The following is a 27,279-nucleotide window of genomic DNA, read 5'->3' as shown; positions in this document are numbered from 1 at the left end:
TTTTTTTTCATTTCGGGTAGTAGCTGCGTGGAATGACCTTCCTCCGACGGTTGTCCACGCTCCTTCTAGAACCCAGTTTAAAGCACTAAGAGACATTTATTTATGCGAATCTTCGCCCTGGCGAACATACTGCCCCGCGCTGAGAACATGAAGAGCAGTGTTACACTCTTTTTTCACTTGTACCTTTTAGGTGAACGACAGCCACTGACCGACAAGAATAAAACCGACCCGGAAAACTTGGTCAGAAGCCTCGATCCTGTGTATCAATCCGTGAATCCGTGAGACACCCAGATGAATTCGCTAAAACTGTGTTCTAGAGCTTCATCGTCGGTTGTCGATTCTTACTGAAACGATATCGCCACATCCTTGGATACTGCCTTGATTTCCGCCTGCGGCACGGAGCTAGCAGGCCACCTCATATACAGCAGTGGCACTGATTGGATCTCGGAGAAATGTTCCCGAAACTCTCGAGCGTGGTGTAGCCTGATGAATTACCAGAAACAAAATGAAACTCGGTATGCATGCCGACCATGAATCCTGGTCGACTCGGAGAATTAAGAAAATGGAAGAGTCGAAGAATGCTAGGAGTGTCCGAAGACCATTTTGGTTAGTTGTTTTGAACTGCTCCCCAGAATCCGCTGGTGATCAGACTTCTTAAATGAAGAAATACGCCCTGATCGTGCGGCCGAGCACTTTGAACAATAATTCTCCGGCTGCTACACAGCCGGATTGTCGAACTGCACTAAAAGCGTGGACGGTGGACTCCGAACTCTTTCTACCCTCGAAGGTTTATGGCCGCATTTGTTCTCTCAAGTGTCACCTAGTTTTTGGTTCGGACGACTACCAGCCCGCATTGCTCGAGGATGCGGTTCAAGTTCTTTGTCAGCGCATGACTGATTTGTTTGATTCCATCCGGAAAAGGAGATCCCCAAACAAAATATAGATATCCTTCAGCCGCAACACCCTTTCGATGCCTAGCTGCCGTGCCACTCGGAGGAAACAGAAGGCTGAGATGCCGCCAGGGCGCCTTAGTCTGGGTAGGAGCAGTCGCGACGCCGGGATCGGGTCCAAACCACGGACCTTCCGATCAGCGAGTTCGCGCCTGAGTTATCTCTGGGATCTCCTCGGAAACCTCCGTATACAATGTATCATCCGACAAGGATGCCCACTATGCCCATTTCTACTCAGCCTCATAATCGATGAGATAATGAGACGAAATTGAAGAGAGGGATAACGATCGACATGCCCCATCCTGCAGGCACCTTCTCTTCGTTCCATGTGGTACCAGTAAGCTTTGTCAAATGGGTCACCAGAGGTTTTCCGCCTTCTTTAAAGGGGACTGGTTAAAGACACTATAGTTCCGGTGGTTTTCGCACACTGTCCTCGTACTCTCTTTGAATGTAGAAATACCTGTCGACATGCCCATTCTGTAGCACTTTCTCTTCGCTCCATATCGCACCAATGGGCTTTGGTAGACGGGTCACCAGAGACTCCCGCCTTCTATAGTAGGGGTGTATGTAGACTGCCCGGTTCTGGTGCCTTTTCATGTTTCAGTACGGATGTTTCGTACTTCTTCTGACGGGCGATTAAGGTTTACAATCCATTCACCCCTATGCACTATCTCCAGGGACTGTGTTGCAGAAGGTCAGCTGAACTGTTCCTTGAGTTCGGCCCATCTTTCCAGTCAATGTTTTCGCTAATGAACTAATGAGCCATCTTTTTCATTTATCGTTTCAATGACCCTTGCTTTTCTAGGGCTTGTCGATCGTTGCAGTTTATATAGGGCACGGCTGTTTCCGGTAGCAAAAGCCTTCTTCATCTCCTAAGTTTTCGATTTTCACCAGAGCTCTCTGGCTCTCTGTAGGCCGTTCATTATTTCGCGTTAGAGACATTTGCGTGCGCCGTCGTACTCGTCTGTTGCTACGGATTTCCTGGCATCAGTGAGGACTAGTGTTCTCGACGATATCGAATGATCTCGTGATTGTATCGAAGAGGTTGGACAGACAGCACTTAGCGCTGTTAGCATAGCTCCTTTCACATTCTGCCATCCTTCATCTTCCTGTTCACTACCATTACAGTATTGGTTTACTGTTGAGAGTAGTTGAGCTAGCTCAGTTCAACACTGAGCTGTCGTAGTTCTTCGAAGACAGTGGATTGGCGTGCGTCTTGCTGATTTGACCTGCGAGGGCCTGAAGGTAAACAAACTGTAGGACGTGCACGCACCATGGCCTGACCGGAATCAAGTTGTGTGCCCTCAGAAGGAACGGTAATCTTCAATCGTGGTCCCCCACGGGTGGCTGATGGACACGTGACCAATTTGATCCACGGTTGTTCTGAAGGTGGTGGTCGCCGGGTGACGCGATGCGAACGTTTATTCTGGCCGGAAACAGTTGATGATCAGCACATAACTGTGGGAGACGCACTCCGCTGTCTGTGCGATGAGTACTGACTCTGAATCGACCGCCCAGATGTGATTCCAAGGAACTCAGACAACCGACTTAGGCATTCGTATCACCTGCAAAGATAACGATCCCGGTGTTTCTTGCTCGATGAAGAACCCGGATAACTCTTGATGGAAAGTATCCTTCTCAGCTTCAGAACTGCTTTCCGTTAGAGCATAAGCCGACAATACAAGCATGCAACGTTTTTTTTATGTCAAGAGGTATTAAGTTTCATTGAGCTGCACAACCGGACGGCGCAAAGGCGAGTGTTCAGTGGGACCCCATCAAGCAAAGCGCATTTAGCTGTGTGCCTGAGCGCAACTCCAAAACCTTATGTTTCACGAGTCATTGATTCTGGATCACTGGACACATGGAGGGAGAAATGTGAAAGAACTCATTTTGTCCTTGGCATTTTGAGATACATAACGATGCTTGGGTCTTCAATGCTTGTTTCGGAGACCCGACATACATCAATTTTAAAGGAGTATAGGGTTTCAGCTGGCGTTGCCTTTTTGCCAATTTGGCATTGAGTACAGACGCTCCTATGTAGAAAGGATCACGTGGACTTAGCAAGGTGGTATTTTGTTTACTGTTAATAGGCGGCGGTGTAAGACCCATCGACCAAATACCTGTCAGCACACTGTCACGGTCATTAGATTTCAAAGCCAATTTCATGTTCCCAGTCCACCTCTTATCTATTGTTTCGTATTTTGAGTCAAGTCAGCTCTCATAGACGAGCACTGCGGGACCGTCAACTAGACTATAGCCCCTGGTACGCGCTTTCGTCCTTTTACGTTGATGGAAACCCCTCTACTGCGAGAAGATAGTACATAGCATCTCGATAAGTATACTCGCCTGCATACCAACTTGGTCTTCACGAGAGGCCCAACTGAGTGTAATCTAAGAGTTCGAAAACATAATCCGGTCCCCAGTGGTTAGAGCGCGAATTTACTGACCAGAAGGTCCGTGGTTTGAACCCAACCTCTGCCTGTCGACTTCCCCTGCCTAGATTTGAGCAACTTAGAAGTATCCCATCCCTCGTGCTTCTTTCGGGTGGCATAACCGCTAGGCAGCGAAAGGGTGCTACAACCCAAGGATTACCTTTCTTCATCACATTTGGGTGTGAGAGCATATTATGAGCTCTCAGAAAATTTCCCTACAAATCTGGTGTCCGACAGAGAACTAAACTGTGCGGTGGGAAGGGGTTAGGGAGGGACATCGGTGGACACTGAACTGCTTGGGCGAGTGTTACTTCCCGGTTGCCAAGGCCGAGAAGGGGGGTTCGTTGAGGTACCCCACCTTGAGCCTCTGATTCAAAAGTCTGACCCACGAGGCAGCGGACAGTAGGGTTTTCTTTGAGGACCCTTCCCGGAGCCGGTGACTCAACAGTCTGACCTGCTGGGCTACAAGGGGTCGGCCTTACACGAGGTCGCAGGGAATAAGGCATTACTGTCTCATTACTGATGCAGCTGCACACAGCAGGTGCCTTCTGAGCAGTACCGGGCTCTGGTTTTAAAAGTATTTAGACCCTATTGGATAATGCGCCGGTGGTCATGGTCAACCGTTAAGCGATCGGAATTTGCGGTTTTTGAGGGCCAACCTTTTCTAACCCGTCCTTCCTCAGGGGAAGGCAACATCGCTGCCTCCATAAATATGGACATGCTGGTCGCCTGGGGGAAACACTTTACTGCCTCCACACTCCTGTCGCAGAGGACAGTACGACTTAACCCTCAGAGCTCCTCGCAGCACGATCACTCGTAGTAGTGCTTAGTAGTACTAGGTCTCGCTTCTCTTGGTCTGACTACTCCCCTTTGGCGTTTCTAGCATGGTTGCACCTTGTGGAACGACGTTCCAGCCAATGTAACCCGTGGGATCATTGCAGCACTCAAGCCCAACCACCCTGTCAAGGTAGCAGTCGGCAAAGATCCGACAAAGATGTCCACTTGCCGTTCTTTTTCAACTTTGTCTTCGGTGAAGTATCGATGCGAATGCTGGGATGCCTCCAAAACCACGATTTTCGAATCGTTGCTGGTAAGAACCTTGTTGATTCATAGTACGCAGACGACATCGTCCTAATATTTAATAAAAATAATAAATCGTTCAGTTGTGATACCATCCCGGTGCCAAGCTACAATGCCACTTGACGAAAGCACGTGGGCTGAGATGTTGCCTGCTGATCCCAGACAGATGTCGAGATGCAGAGGTTGTTTCGAACCACGGACCTTCCGGTCAGTAAATTTGCGCTATAACTACTGGGTCTTCTCGTCCTGGTAATTGTATTAGGTCTGACGGAAACGTGTATGATGAAGTCACTTCATGGATCTCAAAGGCCAGAATCGTGCTCGCTAATTTGCTTCACTTGTGGGTCTCAAGGGTCCCATGCACCAGGCTACAGTAAGGGATGTATTGTTGTATCGTTTCGAAACATGGCTTCCGAGGACAGACGATGTGAAGTATCTTCCGGTTTTTAACCGTCGGTGCCTCAGAAGCGTTGCTGGTGTCAGAGGGCACCAACGTGGTTATTAGAAAATGGGTATCTGGTTGTGTGGCGAAAAACATCCAGCACCACAAACTGCGCCGGCTCGGTCATGTGCACTCATGCAAAGTGGCGATTGTTTTACGTGCTTCCCTCATAATGGCGTGAAGCGCGAGGTGGACAACGTATGACCTGGTAGAATTGTGGAGTGACGACGAGTTTAGGTGTTGGTACAGTTCGTTCTCCAGAGTGGGGTCCACGTGACCCACCCTCTGCAAGAAACGGCGACTGGTCGATGTCAGCGGCGTTCATGGTGTCAATTTCTTTCCAAGTTGTCTCAGCGCTTAGAGATGTACGTACCTCAGGATGCTTGTGATAGGCCAGCACTCAGTCCTCTCCCTCACCCGGAGCTTGAGATGGCTCAGTGGTTAGGGCGTCAACTTACAGAGCTGAAGGCCCGTGGTTCTAACCCGACCTTTGTTTTTCGCCTGCCCCCGTCTAGGCTTAGGCAGCCTGGAAGTATGCCAGTCCTCGTGCCTCCTTCCGTTGGCATGGCAGCGAGGCTCTAAATATAATCAGCTTGAATTTTATGGTTGTGCAGCAGTGACGCATCATTATCATCAATTTACTTTTTCAGACCCTCAGTTCGAATGCTCAGGAACAGTTACCAATGGGCCCTTCTACTCGCCACCTCCATCTGCACTTCGATTTTACTATCAAACATAATCACTTTGTGTTTTTATCTATTCGCCCACTACGATTTTATCCTCTTGACGGGCTCTCCTAGACAAGCGGTCAGCTCCGATAGTTCTGAAGCAGGACATTCGTTTCTCAGCCTGAATGACTGGGTGATGCTGGTAAATCAGAGCTACGGCCCTTCAGCGGCAATGGGTGATGAAGCCCAGTACCTATCTGATTCATTACCATGCACAATGGAGACCTGTTTTGACTATGCTCGCTGCGCAAGCGATTTCAAGGTGAGTGCTTGCTTCTCAGATATCTTTCGCTTCTCTGCTCATCCCAAAATAGTCTAAATTTTAACACTGCCGTTCATTAAACGTGCATCCGTGGCACCCTTTCGATGCATCACTGTCAAGTGAGCAGATGCAACCGGGTTATCTTTTCCATACTGCAGCGCTCGAACCACGCACGTAGGTCGAGCGGACGACTTTGCCTTGATCGTTTCCATCTAAAAGTAGCTGTTGAATCGGCTGTTGTGTTTTTTTGGGTTACGTGGTGACCATGGGTTGAAAGAACGTCATGTTTTATAAGGGCGAAACGGCCCAAGTATTCCGGAAGGTCCGTGGTTCGAACTCGACCTCTGCCTCGACTTCCCCTGTCTAGGCTTTGGCAACCTGGAAGTATCCCAGCCCTCATTCCTCCTTTTTTTGTTTGTAAGGACGACTTCGTATGTGCTCCTTTGCAAGGTATTTCCCTGGGCCTATCGCTGATGACTGGAGATCCATGTTTTCCGCAATACTGCCCTTTTTTCGCGTTGGAAAGATCTGAAACCATCAATTTACTGCTTTACAAAAGGTGTTTGCTCTATAACTCATATTCCTCCTTGTGGAGCCAATTTTTTGGAAACTAGACGCGCTATGCTCGCCTCCTTCGTCCAAAATCGACCACGAAAAAACAAGTGTATTCGATCATTTTCAAGAGAAAAAATAACTCATATATTGCGTTGAACTGCATAGTCATATGGTCATGTCGTGGAAGGCATCGCTTTCGACGGAGAGTGAGTCGTTCTCTAGAATGGGCGCTATATTTCAGCTCGGTTTGCAGGGCATCACGACAAAGCCCACATCTTCCAGTTTCTTTCTCACAGGTGGTCCAAGGATCACTGCAAGCAGTAATCCAAGGAATGGGCATTTTTATGTGCGCAAAACAAATGGTGTATATTCCAACAGTACGACGGTACCCCAACTAAAGAGGGGGAGCGCGTACAGAACCAATCTTAACTGTCATCTCGTTTGACGATTGTTTATTTTCCCCGCGGTCGCCTCTGAGACTGCCTCTTCAGACTGTCAAGCAGTCTGAATGCAGTTCGCTGGCATAGAACGAGTCATCATATCAGCTAGTTGCAGTGTGAAAACTGTTTCACTTTCTGTCGAATATCTTCTCCCTCTAGAGATGACACTGTTTTCTTCGTCGATTTAAGCGAAAGCTCAATTTTCTATAGAGGAAAATGTTGGTAGCTCAGGTAGCGTAGATGGTGGTCGTTGGCTTGTTCGCTGAGCTGGGCAATTTGATTGCAAACGTTTCATCACCAATCGAGGTGACATCATCAGTACGTTATTGTGGAGCGTAGAAGTGCGTAGCGGTGGGTTGGTGGTTCAAGCAGACCCAGGTCTCCAGCGTACCTTACCAAGTTGTGGATGGCAATCATCAGCCAGTATGGTCGGTTCGCTTTACTCTAATCAGCCAGATTACGAATTGAACCACTCTCTGCCCGACATGGGGCAGCCGAAAACTGCTCTTTTGCAAACCAGATGCTCACATGACGAGTTGGATGCCTCGGGTTCTTCCTGCAGTGTTCTTTCTTCCGTCTTCTGTTGATTTCCATCCCCTACGAAAAATACGGATCTCTATAAATGACCGGCCATCAGGCGTACATGAGTGTAGCTCCGCTGCAATACTATTTTAAGAGGCTCGCAATAGCCACATTCCGAAATCCATCCAGAAGGGGGTGGATAAAATAATAATAATCATCCAGCTGTAACACCCTTCCGATGTCTAGCTGCCATGCTACCTGAAGGAAGCACGAGGGTTGGGATACTACCAGGTTGCCCAAGTCCAAACAGAGGGAAGTCGAGAGGCGGGTTCGAACCACGGACCTTCCTCCGGTCAGTAAGTTCGCGCGCTCTAACCACTTGAGCCATCAACTTGAACACGTCAACACAACTAGATGGATGGAATCGAACCCGTTAGGTCGAATTGGATGGTTATACCACCTCAAGGTCAAAGGCAAACACTTGAACGGCAGTCCGCCTACCCGTCTCCCCTTCTACATGTGGGAAGCTGGTAGCAGTCGAATCGGAAGGGTTCATTTCAAATATATCGGTTGTTTGCTTCAATGCACAAGGCTTTGTGTGGCGTGCATCGTCCTGCCTGTACTATCGCTTGATTAAACGAAATTGGTCGCTTTTGCGGACAGGTGTACGTGTACTCAGCTCCGCCGGGTCAACCCCCCGTCTCCTCAACCTACGGTAAGATCCTAGCCGCTCTGAGGCGCTACCGCTTTTTGACTACCAACCCCTACGAAGCCTGTATCTTCATCCCCAGTCTGGACACATTGGATCGTGATCCGCTGAGCCCGGGTTTCGGCGTACAGACCGATCAACAGCTGAACCGACTTCCCTACTGGAATGAGTTGCCTCGCCTGAAGACAGCGGAACAAATAGAAGTCGAGGCCGATGACCGTAAGTCATCCATACTGTGTCGTTTTATCTTTCCACATTCTATGACTGATTACTGTCATTCACAGACTCTGCCACGAAGGTTTCGACCGGCGGTCCTGCCCTAGTTATGATGATGGCCCGGTGAGCTCCTTGTCTACTTATTAACAGTTGTCCCACCCTTTCGGTGCATAGCTTCCATGGAACTTGAACGAGGTACTAACAGGTTGCTCAAGACTATATAGGAGCAACCAATAAGTCCGAGTTTCGTTCGAATCACAGACCTTCCGGCCAATAGTTATGCGCGTCGATCGCTGATCTATCTCAAGTTGATAAATCCGTAAAAACATCCATCCGATTGGGAGGTAGTATTGTTGATTTTGGGTGTTTTATCATTTAGAGGCTTCGTAGACAGTGAATAACTTTGCGAAGTTCTGTTTGACCTCATTTGGTATCAGCCAAGGCCGGTGAATACGCTAGAGTCGAGGTGACGCCTCTCTTGTAGTGACGGGACTTAGGCAAATTAGCTGGATATCTTGTGCGACTGATAGAATCTTCGCCCAATTAAACTATATTCTTTGATCAAGAATCGAGGAGGCTGAAAACGCGTTGTCCTTTTGCAAGGATTGAAACGGCTTTGCTTTGCAGAGCAGCTTCAATTTTGCAGGAAAGACCTCCATGCCAAGCTAATTTTATTTTCTGGATTCCCGGTGAAATTTTCGAGCCATCTCTTACAAGCTCTTAAAGCGCGGGGGGTGCTTTCATTTTAACCCTTCGGTTTGTGCCATATTGCTCCAATCAATACGATTTGCCGCACCCACGTTTCCGGTTAGCTCAACGAAAAACAGTGACCCCTGGTCGCAATCACCTCATATTCAATTTGTACGCTGGCACTTGGCCAGGCTATCATGAAGATGAATACCGCTTGTCCCTGGGCCAGGCAATCCTGGCCAAAGCCAGCTTTTCAACGACCAAAATTCGTCATACCTTCGACATCTCCTTGCCGCTGATTCACCCACAACATCCGGAGAAGATCAGTTTGGAGGCGAGTGGGCATGATGCCTCGTACCACACCGTACACCAGAGGACCAAAGTTCGTCGACCCATTCTGCTCAGTTTCAAAGTGAGTCAGTCCTACCCCCAGTTTTGAGCGTTTTGGAGCCGTTTCAATCTGTTTGTACGGTTTTATAGCCTTCCCGACTGCTTGTGCCTCTGTTCTAGGGCAAACGCTATGTGAGCGGCATTGGGTCTGCATCGCGCAACACGCTATTCCATCTTCACAACGGAGATGACGTGATCATGGTGACTACTTGTCGTCACGGAACGGACTGGATAAGATATGCGGATAAGCGGTGCCCCGTGGACATGACCATTTATGATCAGTATGTTGAATGTTTTTTTTTCAATGCTTGATAGCTAAACCGCTAAACAGCCAGTCCATCGGCTTCATTTAGGCAATCAGCCTACGGTCGTATTTGGATGCACACTGTCAGTCGCTCCCCGTCACACTCATCTTGTGGTGAATCGGGTGCGTACGTCAGAAAGACTTGTATTACCCCTTTTTAGCGACTCTCTGAGACATGAGGTTTCGTCTTAGCCCGTCCTGGGCGACGCGCGAAAATCGGCAATTATCCTCACTACTTACAGATGGTGGAAGTAGTTAGAAATGTGGATGCACGTAGGACAAGCATTTTTTCGCAGAATATTTCTCTTGTGCTGGAGTGGCTCTAATCCTTTGTTAGATGTGCCATGTGACGTCCGTCAGTAGATTTATCGGTCAGGCCCCCAAACCCTCGCGTGGGATGATCACTTCATTAATTGCCAGATTACACATTCAGACGGTTTTCTCAAGAGTCTTTGATTGCGAGAAATACACTCATTTGCAAATCAATTCGGTTTTCACGAGAGACTCGACTGAATCTCTTTTTTATGACGTTCTACAACTGAATAGGCTGCACACAGGCCGCCTCGTGATTCAGTTGGCACGATATTCGATATATCGCAGTATATTTTCATAGAGGAAACTACTCACAAAATTGCTGAAACCTCTTCGACAGTCCACGACCTGTTTCGCCCTTCTTGTGGCGGCCCGTGTGCAGCACATTAAGTTGTTGAACGTCATAACCGAGAGATTCAGATGAGTCTCTCGTGAAAGCAGAATCGATTTGTAAATGAGTGCATTTGTCGAAAACGGTCCAACTTGGGCGAAACCGGTAGTGGGCTGTCGAGGAGCTTTCAGCCATCTTGTGAGTAGTCTTTGATTACCTTCTCTGTGTAGGATTGTCAAGGCGAAGGTATATCCAACACAGTCGTGGGCTTGGATCTCACTGGGTCCGAATATGTACAGCCATTGGTACTCCTAGGAAATGAACAGTTTATATTTGACGAAAAACCACCCAAGAAGTTACTGAAGCCTATTCACCCTTTTTGCTTCCCCGAGTTTTCGTCAACAATATGTTCTACCTCAGTGCAAATCTCTATGATATGAAACTGGCATCATCATCATCATCATCATCGACAACAGACATCAGTGAGTGTTCAACACCGATGATTCACTGCCGTACTATGAAACTGGCAGTGGATTTCCGAAGAGTTTTCAGCAACCTCATAAGTAGTGCGTTCAGTTGACTCTCCCGTTAAAACCAAACTAGTTTGAACCTGAGTGTACTTCGCGACGGCTTACCTAGACCCCACACTGTTTGTTTTCATGTTTTCACATAAATTCCTTTCTGGGAATCATTTTTCTCTCTGTCTTTCCTCGCAGGTATGACTACAACGAATTGATGCATAATTCCACCTTCTGCCTCGTCCCTCGTGGACGTCGGCTGGGTTCGTATCGGTAAGTTAGCGATATTAATCAAGCTTCATATTTCAAAAGTCGATGTTTCCAAATTCGTTGATAGACCTCAGTCCGACTAGGTTTGTTGATACAGCGCTGGTCCTCTCGTACATATGACCTGACTAGATTTTCCCCCATCTTTGGGTGGTTCCACCTTGACAATACACTGGGTTCCGCCTTGATGCGGCGCATTCTTTATGCAAAAAAATATTGAGCTGTAGGGGTGGAGTGTTCGGGTATTGACCCTGTGGAGACTGGCTTACTGGATGAGCGCTGGTCATTCGAACCGCCCTGGAAACTCTGACAATTTTCGAAAGAGTCAATCTTAACGTAGGTAATGAAAACGCTTTATTACCATACAAGAGCTGCTGAGCGATGAACCGTATCCATCCAAACTTCATCTCTCCCACTGCAGCAGCTTCAGCCTGTTGGCTTGCTCGTCGTTCAGCATTTAAAGGCTGTTTTGCAGTAGAGCAGGCTTGCTCTTGTCTGGAAGCCAGCCGCCCCTAATAAACGAACATCCTGTCATTTGGACGGATGTGTCACGTGCAGGACACCGATCAAACGAAGGCATGCTCTGATTGGTCAGAATGCCAGCCAATACGGATCGAGCATCTTTGGCTCGGTGCTCCTCGCCCCCTCACGGAGACTATAGCACGACCTTGTGGAACGTTCTGTGTAATGACTTTCCTTTGTCTCCATTAATGGCTGTGTAGAGCTACCGTGGCTTTTGATATACCATAGTGAGCGGAGCAAGAAGCCAGGGGATCGATACAGAGTTGCACTACCGTACATCAAGTCACAACAACTCTACTGATCGTTTTTATTTAAGGATGCCTAGCATGCTAAGGAGGCCGAAATACGAATGCGCAGGCTTTCGGGTCAAGAAAGGGCTTTCGCGTACATCCTCTTGGCCACAATCTACCAAGGGTGCCCTTCTAAATTCTACCAACTACTTACTTTACGGTGAACAAGTCAGCTTCGAGACTATCCCGAATCGCTGTTGCCAATGAGTCGCGAACGGTATCAATGTGCGGTGTCTGTTCGATTGCTTGATCCTGTAGACCACTTGAGGGCCAAGTTGTTCAATGTTTTTCTCAACAGGTAAGAGCCAGTTTTAAAATTGCCCTCCGGCGTAACAACGTAATTCTGACTAAGATACTGCTTACGGAAAGCGTTTGGACTGCTTGGAGTCTGTTTTGCAGATGCAAGGCTGAATAAAGGCTATACTTCAAAGTGTGGGTTTTGGTAATTTCATTTTGGCATTAACTAAGTGCAATAACTGCAATGCCGGAGCTAAGTTCTTTGTCTCCTTCTCCAAAGCGCTTTCAGTAAAAGAAAAATTCTGGATATTCGAACGGCTTCCGGACGCGACATTAAAGGAACCTGTTAGGTCCGCATTTTCGACCAATCAGAACTCGTCTTGATGCCGGCCAATCACGTGCGGGTTGGGCCTATTGGCCGTTGCAGCGCATAATTCCGAGCGCTGAGGTCGTTTTCGCGCAGGATTTCGCCTAACACTATACCTCGACAGATGCTGACGATCTATGTTGTTTCTACCACTAGGCTTGATAAACGTCTGCGGGATTCTGAAGGTTCCTGTCACTAGCGAATTGCCATCACTCTTTCTGAGGGGAGCCAGACAGGAGACAAGTGAAAACCACGCCGTCAAATCTATCGTGCGACGCAAAGTTTTCTTTGAGGCAACATCCAACATTTCTGAGGCAGATCATAGTAATTCTATCCGAGGCGGTTTGACTGATTTATGCACGCTTAAGCTGTCACACCTTAGCTGCCATCCCACCCGAAGGAAGCTTGAGGGCTGAACTACTCTCAGGTTGCCCAAGCCCAGAAAGGAGCAGTTGAAGTGCCGGAGTCGGGTTCGAACCGGTATCCTCTGCTCAATAGGTTCGCACCTTGACCATTGAATTATCTCGGGCTTCACTGTTTCTGCCAACAGCTACAATCATTCGCTTGGCAAACCTCCCTCCCCCGAATTGAGGTTGCTCTCACGAAAAGCTCGGAATCACGTCCCTCCGTAATGAGCGCTCCTCTTGGGAGTGTTAGTTACTAGCTCAATAACGCCGACATCCGTTTTGTAACCTTGGACTGTCTTCTGTGTTTTTTCTCTCTCGATCAAATGTCACGGAACCAATCCATCCTACCGCGTCTTTAGATTTCTGGAAGCTTTGGAAGCCTCCTGCATTCCGGTAATGCTCAGCAACGATTGGGAACTCCCGTTTTCCGAGGTCATCGATTGGTCAAAAGCTGTCATTTGGGCGGATGAGCACCTACCGCTCACTTTGTCTCTTATGTTGCGTCGCATACCGGACTATCGAATCGTGCAATTGAGGCAGCAGATCACCTTCTTGTACTCCACTTATTTTCAGTCTGTCGAGTCGATCGTATTCACCACGTTGGAGGTAGGTCTCCCGATTTGATTGGATGGATTTTTTGCACCTTTGAACCCCTTCATGTTGGCTCATGAATACTATAGATATTTTAATCGAATGTATCTAACTTCTCACGCATCTCAGCAGTTCCTGCCATCATCATCATCATTGACAGCATGACATCAATGTTCAACCCCGATGCTTCACTGCTGTATAACCATAATTTATTGAAAGCCTTATTGTAAAGAAAAGAAGAAAGGTGGACTAGAGAGGTACTTAGTGCTAGCTTACCACAGTCATTCCGAGGTGCCTACACCTCCAGACACTCACTCAAGCAATCTGGGTAGAAACTGACAGCAGGAACGTCACTGACATCGGTTAGCAGCCATATATTGTAGTGTCTCCAACCAGGCACAGTGAGCATCACGCGGTCCCCATCCTGGAAGGCGAGTAGCACCGACAGCACCCAAGCGTTTCGTGATCTCCTTCATACTCTTCTGCCAAGTCAAGGCTTGGCCCCCTCTCTGTTTGCGCCACTCTGAACTGGGCATCGGAGTTCCTGCCACGAGACTGAGATAGGCAGATAAACATGCCGAAGGCAAGTTGAGGAAACGGGTTTTACGTTTCACTTCCATACTACGCAGCCACTTACACAACCTCAGACTCGCCGTATTGGCTCATTGTTTGTCCCAGGGGACATGGCATTGATTTTCTCTGCGTAAGTTAGTAGTTCTTTCTCCCAAACCTTCGTTGGAGGGCTTACAGAGGTGTTTCCTTCAGCCACGACTCCACATGTGACACCCCTCCCCCGTCGAATTGAGTTCACTTCCATGAAGGGCCTACAAACAGCCGTCGCCGTCAGCTATAATCTAGTGTGTGATCTCCCCATAATGAAGAGCCTATAACGCTGCTCTCTGCCTACTCTCAGGAAAGCTTGAAGTACCGCCTTTCACCTTGGCGGTATTCTCCAGGTGAGCCTTTCCATTGTTCTCTAAGTTTGTCTTTTTGTTTAGGCGACTGTTAACTTCACAATCCAGCCCCAAATTGGCTACCTTCCTTTCGTTTCAGATCATACGTGATCGGCTAGCGATGAGGCGTCGTAGCTACACCATATGGAATTCCCCTCCTGGTGGCTTGGTCCTCTCTCAGAAGTACTCTTTCGATGAATGCGATGTGCCGTTGGCGCACCTTCCGGAGCACTGCCAGCGTGAGCTCCTTTTTTCTGTATTGTACTCGTTTTTTCAACTACCGGGTTCCTCGTTTTACCACAGTGGTTCTCAGCCTGTCTCGTGCTCGCAAACTATCAGTAGAGTTGTTGTAACTTGATGTACGGTAGTGCAACTCTGTATCGATCCCCTGGCTTCTTGCTCCGCTCACTATGGTATATCAAGAAGCACGGCAGCTCCAGACAGCCCTTTGTGCAGACAAAGGAAAATTATTACAACTGTATTTATAGGGTAGTCACAGAGTGTTCCACAAGGTCGTGCTAGAATCTCCCTGAGGGGACAAGAAGCGTCGAGTCACAGGCGCTTGACTCGGATTGGCTGGCATTCTGGCCAATCAGGGCATACCTTCGTTTGGCCCGTGTCCTGCACATGGCACATCCGTCCAAATGATGTGGTGTTCGATTATTAGGGACGGATGGCCTCCGGACACCCTCCAAGTTTGTTCTGACTCAGAAGACAGTATTCCAAGTGGTGCGAAGATAGTACTCACAAATGATGAGTAGAATCAACGGGTCACTAGCATTATTCATTATACATGTGGTGAACTCAAATAAGAGCATCCTATGTCTGCGTGTCACTTTTTACAAACGTATTGCCTAGTTTCTCCGTTTTAATTCCTGATCAACACAGAAACCTGACTGGCCAAGGCATGTCAGCACGACACACCTTTGCTATCCTTGTGTTCGGAGCGTGTGTTGAGGTCGAAATTGTCGTTTTAGTTATCCGAAATCCAGGTTGTGTCCAATTATGACGTTGTTCAAGTCATGGGCGGAAGTGAATTGGTACTTGGGACCATAGGTGTTGTGTCTATGTAGCTGACGATGGGAGATATGGGGGCTGAGACACTGTCGGGGGCGAGATGGCCCAAGTGGTTAGAGCGCGAATATACTGACCGGAAGGTCCGTGGTTCGAATCCGACCTCCGCCTCTCGAATTTCCCTGTTTAGGCTTGGGCAACCTGGCAGTACCCCAGCCCTCGTGCTTCCTTCGAGTGGCGTGGCAGCTAGGCACCGGAAGGGTGCTACAGCTGAACGCTTTCTTTTTTCTTTCTGAGACACTGTCAGGGTGCCACAACCATGATGGGAACAATCGAAGAACCAAGGCTCGGAAGAACGTTTCCTACTCCACTTTGTCAGCATCCCAAGTAAAATCCCAATTGCTCAGTAATCGTAGTGAAGTGATAGTGTTGGATATCAACACCATTATCATCAAAAACCGCAACATCAGTGTTGACACTGATGCTTCACTACCGTAGTTATCTGTAAATGTCACAGTTGTACGAGGGCTGCGGTACTGCCAGAGAGCTCACACCTAGACAGGGTCCTCAACCGAAGCCTTTGAATCAAAAGCCTAGCCGCAAGGCAGCGGTGTTTGGCGAGAAATGCAAATGCATTACCATTTCTACGGAACAAGTCGCCAGGCGTGTTCCAACCCCCGACCTAGAGGGCCAGGAGACTGGTCGTCAGACCTCTAACCATTGACAAACCTGGTATGAGAGACTCTGTGAGTGTCGCGGGTCGCCGAGGTACACAAACTGCGACACCACGGTTAGGTCCAGTCTCTTCGCGACGCTTACATAAATAACGATTTCACTGTTCTTCTCTCCTCAGCAGTTGGACCAAGTGGTTAGAACGAGAATGGAATGGAACGAGAGGTCCATGGTTCGAATCCGACCTCCGCCTCTCGACTTCCCCTGTCTAGGCTTGGGCGACCTGGCAGTATCCCAGCCCTCGTGCCTCCTTCGTCAGGCACGGCAGCTAGGCACCGAAAGGGCGCTACAGCTGAACGATCATACACCTCCTCGGCATTCAGTTCAGATGTCACCTTATCTTGTTTGCTTTCCAGAGCCATTATTGATGGTTGTCTATCGTAAACCTATGTCCCCTCCCCTCATGTACCTCACAGCTCTTGTGACCGCTGGTTTCTCCATGTTGCTTCCAATCTCCAAGACATTGTGTCACATTTATCCCGAACGTCTGAGTACGTTTGCATCTTCGACGTTCACCTCGGAATCTCTCCGAAAGGTGGGTGAGTCTTTTTCTTATGTATTCCATCCGAGATTTGTTGGACCGAATCGGTTAGACGTAATGGCACATTCTTTGGTTTTACAATCGAGTTCCGTTTGGTACTTAAATAGAATTCGCTGTCTTCCTGTTGTCACTGCCTTGTTTCCTCACACGCTTAACGAACATAATCAAGGAGAACCTCTCACAGGGCACTTTATACCGATAGTTGACGAGGCAGCGTCCTCTGTCTCCCAGTGTGTTAGGCGGAATCCTACGCGAAAACCGCCTTACCGTCCATGATTAGGCGCTGGAACGGCCCGCGCCTGATTGGCCAGAGATCGGACCGCCTTGCCGGTCCAGCATCAAGGTGAGCTCGATTGGTTAATGGCCAGAGGATCGGACCGCTTGCCGGTCCAGCATCAAGGTGAGCTCTGATTGGTTAACAATACGGACCCAACAGAACCTATCGCAATGCTGGATTGGCCCGAGCTTCTGACCAATGCCGTGCAACCTAGGTTTATTGGTCGTCTTAGCCCCTGATTGCGGCTGGTAGGGCGGTTTTTTTTCTGGCTTATGGTTCCGCCTATCACAGTGCACTTTTTTGATTATGGTGTTTTTTATCCTGTCCGATACTTCCCGTAGGGGCTTGTTTTGGTATCTAAGACACCATGCTTACGCTGACATATGCCCCTTCCTGAAGTACCTTCGAAACATTGAAAACATCCTGGTGGCGGCTTTTCCTGACCGTTTCAGTTCTTCTTCAACCCTCCGTTCTTTCGATTCCGTTTCACTGTCACACGCACACACATCAAGACGTAACTTGACAGTGTGAGGAGATCCCAAGGTCTCAGTTAAGATTCCATCATGCAGTTGGAGTCACTCTGTGTTATAACAATTCACCCTTTCGGTGCCTAACTGGCATGCCATCCGAAGTAAGCACAATGGCCGAGATGCTGACGCTAGGTTCGAACCATGGATCTTCTGGTTACTGGCTAAGTGGCTGACTAGCAGTGGAATGAGTTATCTATTAAAAAGATTCCAACTGACCAGTTACAAACCATTGGACAGGGAAACAAAACTCTCATATGCATCTTGTTTACAAAAATTGAACATCCATCTTCCCTTGAACGCGTCTCCCTGAACTTTCCTGGATATTCATTGACTGTTGCTCAAATCCAAACGAATGCTACAAGCGACTCCACAAATTCCCTAATAGATCTCACTTTTCAAGAGGCGCAAAGTGGATGTACGAGAGAACATGCTACTCGCGTGCCCCCTCCATCAGTAGTATCACCGTTACACCGGTACAAAGCGGATAACTATAGCTTTAACCTTGATCTCTATGTATCATTATACTTCATACTGATAAAATGGAGTTAGGATGTACTTGTACCGTGAAGCTGAGATCTTTCAGCGCACCAGGCAACCAACCAATTAGGTGAAGGGAACGCCGCATCTACCAAAGTGAACTTGTCCAATCATAAGCAAGTATCATCCGTGTTCACTAACTGAACGAGCGCAAAGCGTACACCACAAGAAGGGTGTTTTTAGGCTCAAGAGGGAAAGATCAATGCAGGTTAGTGTTTGTGTGATTCCTCGTAAAACTAATCACTCCACATACCACATTAACCAGGTAATTGCTACCGAGCCGTAATCAAACAGATCGGAAGGTGTTACGTCCAACAGGATATCGTTATAGCCTAGCAGGCAGGTATGAGATATCAAGCCGACTTATTGCAAATAAGAAGCAATATTCCACAAATTCCGCAACAGATCTCCCTTTCCAAGAGACGCAAAGTGGATTTACAAGAAGGGAACATACTACTCGCATGCCTCCCCCATCAGTAGTATCACCGTCGCAGCAGTATGCCTAATTTTCGCCAGCCACTAATTCTTCATCGTGTGTTTATCCATCTTGAGAGGAACCGGAAGGAGCGAGGATTAGAACTACAGGTGATCCGCTCGGAAACAAAAAAAATCTCACAGGCTGATTAAATAACTGCTCCAGAAGCCACTCACCGCAAGATCACTTGGTGTAATTTGCTTGACTGATGGATAGTGGAGCTATATCCAGTCCAATTTTTAGTTGCTCGCACCGGTGGTCATTGAGCTCTGTTCAGGTACTATCGTCGAGTTCCTGGGTTCAGACCCCCCCGTGAGGTTCGTCAGATACGCACTACTGGTGGCTCGCAACGAGGCTGAAGCAGTAATTTTCAGGTTTCCAGCACGGGTGAAATCTCAGTTTACGTTTCTGCTTGTTCGGACTTGAACTGCGATAACCTGTGTATGATTCCCAGGCCACCAAAGGGTTGGGGTCCGTGGTTCGAACCCGGTCCAGGCATCTCAACCGCTCCTATCTAAGCTTGGGCAACCTGGCAGCCCTCGTGCTTCATTTGCGTGGCATGGAAGCTAGGCACCAAAACCCTTGGAACTGCCTCCTAGCCGAATAAAGCATTGTTCCTAATCGCATCCTCACCCATGGCGACATCGTCTACTTTTGAAGTGGTGTTCACCTAGGTCGTTCCAATCCATGTGTGCGTTTCTTGCGTGTATTACAGCTGGAGTCTCCCACTGACCTCTGCTTCACGTTCGTTTTTCATTCTTTTTCTCAGGTGATTGTAGTTTGGTTGTGCAACTCCTCTGTCCCGTCGCCAACATATTTCACTCAGTATTTCAACGTGGAGGTGGAAGTGGTTGTAGAGGATGAATTCCGCGCTGCGCTTCATGAATCTGAGCAGCCATCTGTTGAAGTTCGCTTCCAACCTTTCGCCGCCGAAATACCCACACTAGCCGTTTTCTCGTTCGGTTTGAACATGCGCCTCTCACGAGAACAGGTAGGTCACCTATTTTTGCGATCTCCCGCCGATCTCTCCTCGGTTTTGTCGAGACCGCCGTTCCTTTGATCCAATTTCGTGAGCCACAGTAGCTGCATCACCTAATTGGTTGGTGGTTTCTTTACCCTTCACCTTCCCCCCCCCATTGCGAATGCATGGGAAACTTCGACCAAACTACCTCCACTGAGTGCTGAAAACTTTCTCAACGCGCGTGCCGGCCGACCAAACCGGCGAACCTGTGGGAGTATGGTTGGGTAGGTAGGAAGGGACCAGCAGGCTGCCATCACGAAGAGAGCGGACCTCACCGTGATATGATGGCTAGTTCACCTCTACAGATCCACTAGTTCTTCAGTCTTCTTGTTGTACACTCTACCTGTACGTGTGACACTCACAGAGTGTCTCATACCGATGGATAGAGGTCTAACTAACACAGTCCCCTGGTCGCCGCCCAGGTTGGGGTTTGGTACATGTACGGTGACTTGCTTTTTAAAAATATAGGCTTCTCTGGGGGTCTCATGCCAACCACGAAGGACAGGCTGTGGACGCTGAATCGAATACACACGACCCAGGGGCAATCAGCTGATGACGTGAAAACCGATCCTAGTTAACTCAGTCGCGTCGGATAGGGATAAGACGAATCAATGACCGTGACAGATATGGTTTTGTCACGTTGCGAATGGCGTTGTCGCGTCACAGCTATTATTCCATGAATGAGCAGATTCATTGGTCGCCAGTGCACAGATTCGACTATGGCCTCCAACACGTGGCTCTCGTTCCCTCCTCGATGAAAGCAGCTGTGGTAGCTGGAACCAATGCACTTCTTCGCAGGATTTGTGAGCTCAAAGCCTCGCTGACTGACTGAGACCTCCGTGAACCCGAGCCGAATGAAGGGCTTGTTCCTGCGGAAGGGTTGCTCAAACTGGTTGTTTTTCATTTGGTACACATACCGGGAGTGTGGATTTCCTTCCCCCCCCCATTGCGAATGCATGGGAAACTTCGACCAAACTACCTCCACTGAGTGCTGAAAACTTTCTCAACGCGCGTGCCGGCCGACCAAACCGGCGAACCTGTGGGAGTATGGTTGGGTAGGTAGGAAGGGACCAGCAGGCTGCCATCACGAAGAGAGCGGACCTCACCGTGATATGATGGCTAGTTCACCTCTACAGATCCACTAGTTCTTCAGTCTTCTTGTTGTACACTCTACCTGTACGTGTGACACTCACAGAGTGTCTCATACCGATGGATAGAGGTCTAACTAACACAGTCCCCTGGTCGCCGCCCAGGTTGGGGTTTGGTACATGTACGGTGACTTGCTTTTTAAAAATATAGGCTTCTCTGGGGGTCTCATGCCAACCACGAAGGACAGGCTGTGGACGCTGAATCGAATACACACGACCCAGGGGCAATCAGCTGATGACGTGAAAACCGATCCTAGTTAACTCAGTCACGTCGGATAGGGATAAGACGAATCAATGACCGTGACAGATATGGTTTTGTCACGTTGCGAATGGCGTTGTCGCGTCACAGCTATTATTCCATGAATGAGCAGATTCATTGGTCGCCAGTGCACAGATTCGACTATGGCCTCCAACACGTGGCTCTCGTTCCCTCCTCGATGAAAGCAGCTGTGGTAGCTGGAACCAATGCACTTCTTCGCAGGATTTGTGAGCTCAAAGCCTCGCTGACTGACTGAGACCTCCGTGAACCCGAGCCGAATGAAGGGCTTGTTCCTGCGGAAGGGTTGCTCAAACTGGTTGTTTTTCATTTGGTACACATACCGGGAGTGTGGATCTGGGTGAATAATAGGAGGCCTGGTTCACTTATTTACTCAACAGCCCTACACAACAGAAGAACATGATTGGGAAAAAAACGAATTGCCTTAAGAAATGGCAACGGCATTGCCCATTACTGTTGCACCATCGGAAACGGTGCCTTCCACACCCAACAAAGATCAGTCTTTCACCATGTGAGCGTCCTTCATCATCATAATCCTCGTCATCATCATCGTCATCCTCCTCATCATCATCATCGTCATCCGCGGAAATAGAAGGGTGCACAGAATGAGGACCCGGTACTTGGTTATGGAACCAAGTGCCCATACCCTCCGTGTTTGCACTGAGGCAGTCTGAACAGAAACGGACCCCAGCCATTCGATCGCGCTCATCAGTTCATAGTCGAAAACATTCTCGCGTTTGGTATGCACATGGTTTCTCATAATAGACGCAAAATTTGATTGGGTGAGTAAACGCAGCCAATCAGAAGAACGATGACGAACTTTCTCATCATTAGTAGCCACATAAAGGTTGTTTTGTTTGCAAGTGTTGGCATTTTTTCTATCTGCGATGAATGTCAGTACGCGCATTGAAATTGTGAAACTCCATTATTCCCTTGGTGAAAGCGCCACTGCTGCACTTCGTGGTTACAAAACCAAACATGGTCTCATCAAAGATCTTTTCACCGTGTCGACCATTACACGCTTGATTGCGAAATTTGAGTCCACTGGAACTGTATTGGACGTTCCTGGCAAAGGGAGAAAGTCTCTGAGTGATGAAAAAGCGCCCATTGTACAGAATGCCGTCGAGCAACTTTAGTCCCAGAGCATCTTCGTCAATAACTCAGGTGTCTCAGTTGACCGGCATTCCCCGCGCCAGCGTGAATCGTATTATGAGACGCCACCTTCATCTCTACCCGTATCATTTTTTTCACTTTATTGCAAAACATCACGGAAGAAGACAAGGAGCAACGTGTCACGTTCGCTATCTGGCTGCAGGACAATGCAGAAATCGTTCCCAACATTTTATGGAGCGATGAAGCAAATTTTTCTGTGGATGGCATAATCAGCAAGCAAAATTGCGTGATATGGTCCCGTGAAGCTCCTCACGAGTACCTCACTCATAATCTTCATTCCCCTCATTTCTGTGTGTGACTGGGATTCTCCTCAAAATGTCTCCTGCGTCCCTTTTTCTTTGATGCTACGGTTTCCGGCGACAGTTACCTCCATATGCTACAGGCACATGTTATCCCGCAACTCAAGCAGCACAAGAAGTCATCGACTGTCTTTCAACAAGATGTCGCTCCAGCCCACTACTCAAACCAAGTGAGAACTTACCTCCGAGAGGAATTTTCTGATGAGAGAGTCATTGCTCGTGGATTTCCAATCTTTTGGCTCGCAAGGTCACCCGATCTCACACCTCTGGATTATTGGTTTTGGGGGATGATCAAGGCTCGCGTATATCATGAAAATAAACCGAAGAGCTAAGAGCAAGAATTGAAGAGGAGTGTGCACGAGTGATGCTTGAAGAAGTTGAACATGCTGTGTCTCACATCTCATACCGCCCCCAACTTGTTTTAGGAGAAAAGGGCAGTTTTTCCAACATTTTTGTAATGTTCGTTTGTTTACAGTAAACCTCCATAATGCGTGTATGTTTATTTAAAAAATAATGGATGTTTAAATTGGTGGAGTATTATTTTTTTGGGTCTATTATGAGACACACTGTACTTTACCAAACGAGAGAATGTCTCCGACTATGAACTGATGACCGCGAGATGGAACCGGGCGAGATGGACCAAGTGGTTAAAGCGCGAATTCACTGACCGGAAGGTCCACGGTTTGAACCCAACCTCCGCCTCTCGACTTCCCCTGTCTAGGTTTAGGCAACCTGGCAGTATCCCAGCCCTCGTGCAACTTTCGAGTGGCATGACAGTTAAGCACCGAAAGAGTGCCTAAGAGTGTTTCCAAACGTTCTCGTTCTAAACGTTCCCTCTTCAGAGGTCCTCACTTCCCCCGCAGCATTCATGAGGCTTCTATACGTGTGCATAATTCTGTTGTGCCCGCTTGTCTCCATTTCTACCAAGAATCCAGGCGGTCTGTGGTTCGAACCTGTTCTCTGCTGTCTAGGCTTAGGCAACCTGGCACGGTATCTCAGCTTTCGTACTTCTTCTGAGTGGCATGGCGCTGCTAGTGACCGAAAGGGTGTTACAGCTGAACGATTATAGCCCATAGCAGCTTACTAGTGCCAAAAATCTATTGCATGGCCAACCAAATACTTTCCTGAGTTCCAGACTTTTCCACCGACGTCAAGGGTCGTTGTTGACGGATTATATGCAGCAAGAACTGTTCTTGTGTGTCACCTGATCTCCAGTTGACGGCCCGTGGTCGTATCGATTGGTGCTGACTCGCCTGTCGTTGGATTCACGAAGTCTACAAGCTGACCAATCCTGAACTAGTCAAGCTGCTTTACCCTGATTGGTGATCAACAGAAGAATGGTGACGTTTGATAAGATTGTTGCTACATCTTATCCAGTCAGGGGGCGAGATGGACCAAGTGGTAAAAGCGGGAATTTACCGACGGGAAGGTCCGTGATTCGAACCCGACCTCTGCTTCTCGACTTCCCCTGTCTAGGCAACCTGGCAGTATCCCAGCCCTCGTGCAACCTTCGTTTGGCATGGCAGCAGGGCACCGAAAGGGTGCTACAGCTGAACGATTATTTTATTTTTATTATCCAATCGTACTGCTGTTTAAAAAAATCGTTCAGCTGTAACACCCTTTCGGCGTCTAGCCAAGCTTAGACAGGGATACAACTGTTGACACCATGCATTGTCGAATTTGTTAGGAAACTAACTCATTCATGGAAGACCCCACAATTCATGAGAAAGTTGGATGTTGTCTACTTCTCTGTCTTTTTTCTTCATCGCTCAGCTCGAATTCGCCTTTGCCACGTGGAAAGAATTTCCTCATCGTCTCATCGGGTTCCGCGTAGGCTCGCATCATTGGAATGTCAGCACTCGATTATGGAACTACGATGGATTTGACCGCGGTCCTGAACGATTCTATTCAATAGTGTCTTTGGATGTCGCGTTCTATCATAGGTAAGTGGTCCACTTTATCTCACTACACAACTGCCTTCTACTGAGGAGGTGTCCGTTGAAACTGACCAACAGTGGTCTCTTTTTGGACTCCGTTTCCCTATTGAGGGAACGCGAACAGAAAACTCCTGTCGCTCCGCCCAACCCATTTACGGAAATTGGGATCTAACATTTGTGTTTGAAAAGACCTCACGTTCCACCCCGAATTGTTGTTCTCTTTTCTTAGGCACTATCACTACCTCTATTGGCAAATGTTGGATCACGAAACTCACAAAGTAGTCAATACCTTTACCGACTGCGAGGACATTCTACTGAATCTTCTAATCGGTCACCTGACTCACATGCCCCCAATCAAACTGTTATCCCAGAGAGAAACCCATGCGCTTGATTGGCCTCACCATGCCAAAGTGGTCACGGAAGATTTGGTCCAACGAAGTGCTTGCCTTCAGGCATTTGCCGAGCAGTTTGCCGTCCTGTTTGGGCCCGCGTCATCCGACCTTGAAATCGACCCATCAGTGGTGCAGACAAACACCGCCGCCCAACGGTTGTATCTTCCACTGTACAAATCAAGCTTATTGTACGTTTGAATTCGCTCCCCCATTTCTCTGGGGATGTTTTTACTGGGATAATATTGTTCACGTCCATTCGATAAATGCCCCTCCCACGCATTTGCACACGAATTCGGTTTTGACAAGAGACTCGATCGAATTCAGCTGGATCTCCTTTTGTCCACCTCAGTTGACTGCGCCGCCTCAGTCCCCTGTCAAAACTAAATTCGTGCGCAAATGAGAACGTTGGTTGACATCTATCCAATTTGGGTCCAAGTAGAATGTAGGGTTGAGGGAAACTCGGAGAATTCACCTACCTGATGATCTTCAAAATCGGTCGTGAGTTGTTTTCAGCAGCTTTATAAGTAGTGTATTGCATTTGGACAACTGTGGTCCATTGTTCCATACATATAACGCTGTATTTGAAAAATCCTTTTGGAGTGTACAGTTGGGGAGAAACAGTCTGTTGTAGATCCCAACTGTGAAATTACGGGGCAATCGGTGTAATAATTGTACTGTATTGCAACTTCGAGAGAACAACCGCAGGGAAAAGTGAACTTGTCTTGCGTCGACTGTACTCCGAGCTCAAAATAAATCAATGGGTAAGGTGCGGATTTACTGATCGGAACCCAAATCTGGTATCTCGACTGCTCTTGTCTAGGCTTGGGCAACCTAGCGGTATCCAAGCCCTCGTACTTCCGTCTGGTGTCATGGTAGTTAGACACCGAAAAAATGTCACACCTGAGCGATGCATATTAGTGGATACGTTGATGAAGGAACGGTCGTTATCTGCTGTAATATTTCACCCGGAAGTTCATCTTTTTGACTCACACACAAACTAGTTGTTTCAGCAAGTCACTCACATTAATCTTCAGTTCGTAGATTCTGCCACCCAGCCTAGTGAAACTTTCAAGACCATGTGTGGGGATAAATCACTTCGGACGGGAGCGGCATTCTATTGATTCAGTGGTTTGTGGTCCAGGCTGCATGCTTACCACAAGAACCCGCGCAGTTTAACCTGCACTGCAAGCTGGTCATACAACAAACTCGACAACAAGTGACAAGCGGTCAGATAGACGCGGTTCGATCGTCATCAACTCGACGACAGGTAAAATCGGGTTCGAGAAATACACTCATTTTCAAATCAATTTAGTTTTCACGAGAGACAACTGAATCTCTCGTTTATGCTATTCTACAACTGAATGTGTTGCATACACATACATACATGTTTCAGTTGGCACGATATTCAAGATGTCGCAGTATGTTTTCATAAGGGATACTACTCACAAGGTAGCTGAAAATTCTTCGACAGCCCACTTGAATCAGTTCAATTTGGGCTTCTAGTAGAAGATAAGGTTGACGGAAACCCGGGGACTGCGCGCCTACCTGATGAGCTCGAAGTGGAAGGGCGAAACCAGTCGTGGGCTGTCGAAGTGTTGAAATCAGCAACCTTATTAGTAGTTTCCTTCATAAAATGGAGTTCGTTTCGTTCTAATGATACCTATGGAAAACCAGGCAGTCAAAAATGAAGTGAGAAACCTAATTTCTTCTGAAACAGTCCTATTTTTCCTCGTGAATGTGCGTTATCCTCGATATTATCCCCGATTTCATTCGCCATTCCAGTTTTCAACCGTCGGACAATCGACAAAAACGCTCGGTCCCATGACCAACAACCTCGGTGCCCAAGACCCTTTTTTATCGATCGGTTTAATCATGACTTTCCATACGAAAATTCCTTGTGTTTTTATCTCCTTCGCTTATGTGCCAAATTTTATTGCATTTGTTTTAACTGGTTTCAACCTCGGGATAATCTTTCAATTTCCAGACTAAAAATTTTATTTTCTGAACTGTGAACGGGAATGAGGGCAAAACGTTCTTTTACGTCCGAATGAGATGTATGCTTGATGGAACCCGGTTTGCTTGTCGAGCCTTAAGATAGGTAAAACCGGTAGTGGACTGTTATATCTGCTGATTCGCCGACCTGTGGTATCTGCTGCTAACCCGCTCCGGTGCCTAGTGCCAGGGAAAAGAAGACTCACAGAAGGGAACACAACCGCTTTATTCCGAACAAGCGAGTGCGAGAGCAAAAGTTACAACAGCCCCACGCTATTTAAAGGGGACTTTCTGACATTGATCCAGGCTGTCTGATAGGCGTCAGTGAACACCCGTCAACATCGATCGTGCCTCTGTGAAAAGCCTGAACGCTGATCACATTCAGTCGTGCTTCTGTGGCGTGCGTGAACACTCATCAG

The 27,279-nt window shown here is 47.9% G+C and overlaps 1 protein-coding gene across 1 annotated transcript in view; it reads left to right on the top strand.

The window, feature by feature from the left end:
• The window catches only part of T265_05866 (hypothetical protein), a gene marked incomplete at both ends in the record, with an annotated part of 27,501 nt that extends 488 nt beyond the window's left edge, over positions 1–27,013 (top strand). Inside the window, 12 exons of the mRNA XM_009170995.1 lie at positions 5,555–5,894; positions 8,075–8,339; positions 9,149–9,438; positions 9,537–9,697; positions 11,080–11,154; positions 13,331–13,577; positions 14,616–14,754; positions 16,618–16,796; positions 19,391–19,612; positions 24,313–24,482; positions 24,706–25,056; positions 26,651–27,013. Coding sequence (XP_009169259.1) covers positions 5,555–5,894; positions 8,075–8,339; positions 9,149–9,438; positions 9,537–9,697; positions 11,080–11,154; positions 13,331–13,577; positions 14,616–14,754; positions 16,618–16,796; positions 19,391–19,612; positions 24,313–24,482; positions 24,706–25,056; positions 26,651–26,693 — 2,482 coding nt within the window. The remainder of the gene's footprint in view (positions 1–5,554; positions 5,895–8,074; positions 8,340–9,148; positions 9,439–9,536; positions 9,698–11,079; positions 11,155–13,330; positions 13,578–14,615; positions 14,755–16,617; positions 16,797–19,390; positions 19,613–24,312; positions 24,483–24,705; positions 25,057–26,650) is intronic.
• Between the last annotated feature and the right edge of the window lie 266 nt (positions 27,014–27,279).

The sequence above is a fragment of the Opisthorchis viverrini genome (genome assembly GCF_000715545.1).
Source record: "Opisthorchis viverrini unplaced genomic scaffold opera_v5_116, whole genome shotgun sequence".
Lineage (NCBI taxonomy): Eukaryota > Metazoa > Platyhelminthes > Trematoda > Opisthorchiida > Opisthorchiidae > Opisthorchis > Opisthorchis viverrini.
This window is presented reverse-complemented; position numbering and strand designations above follow the sequence as displayed.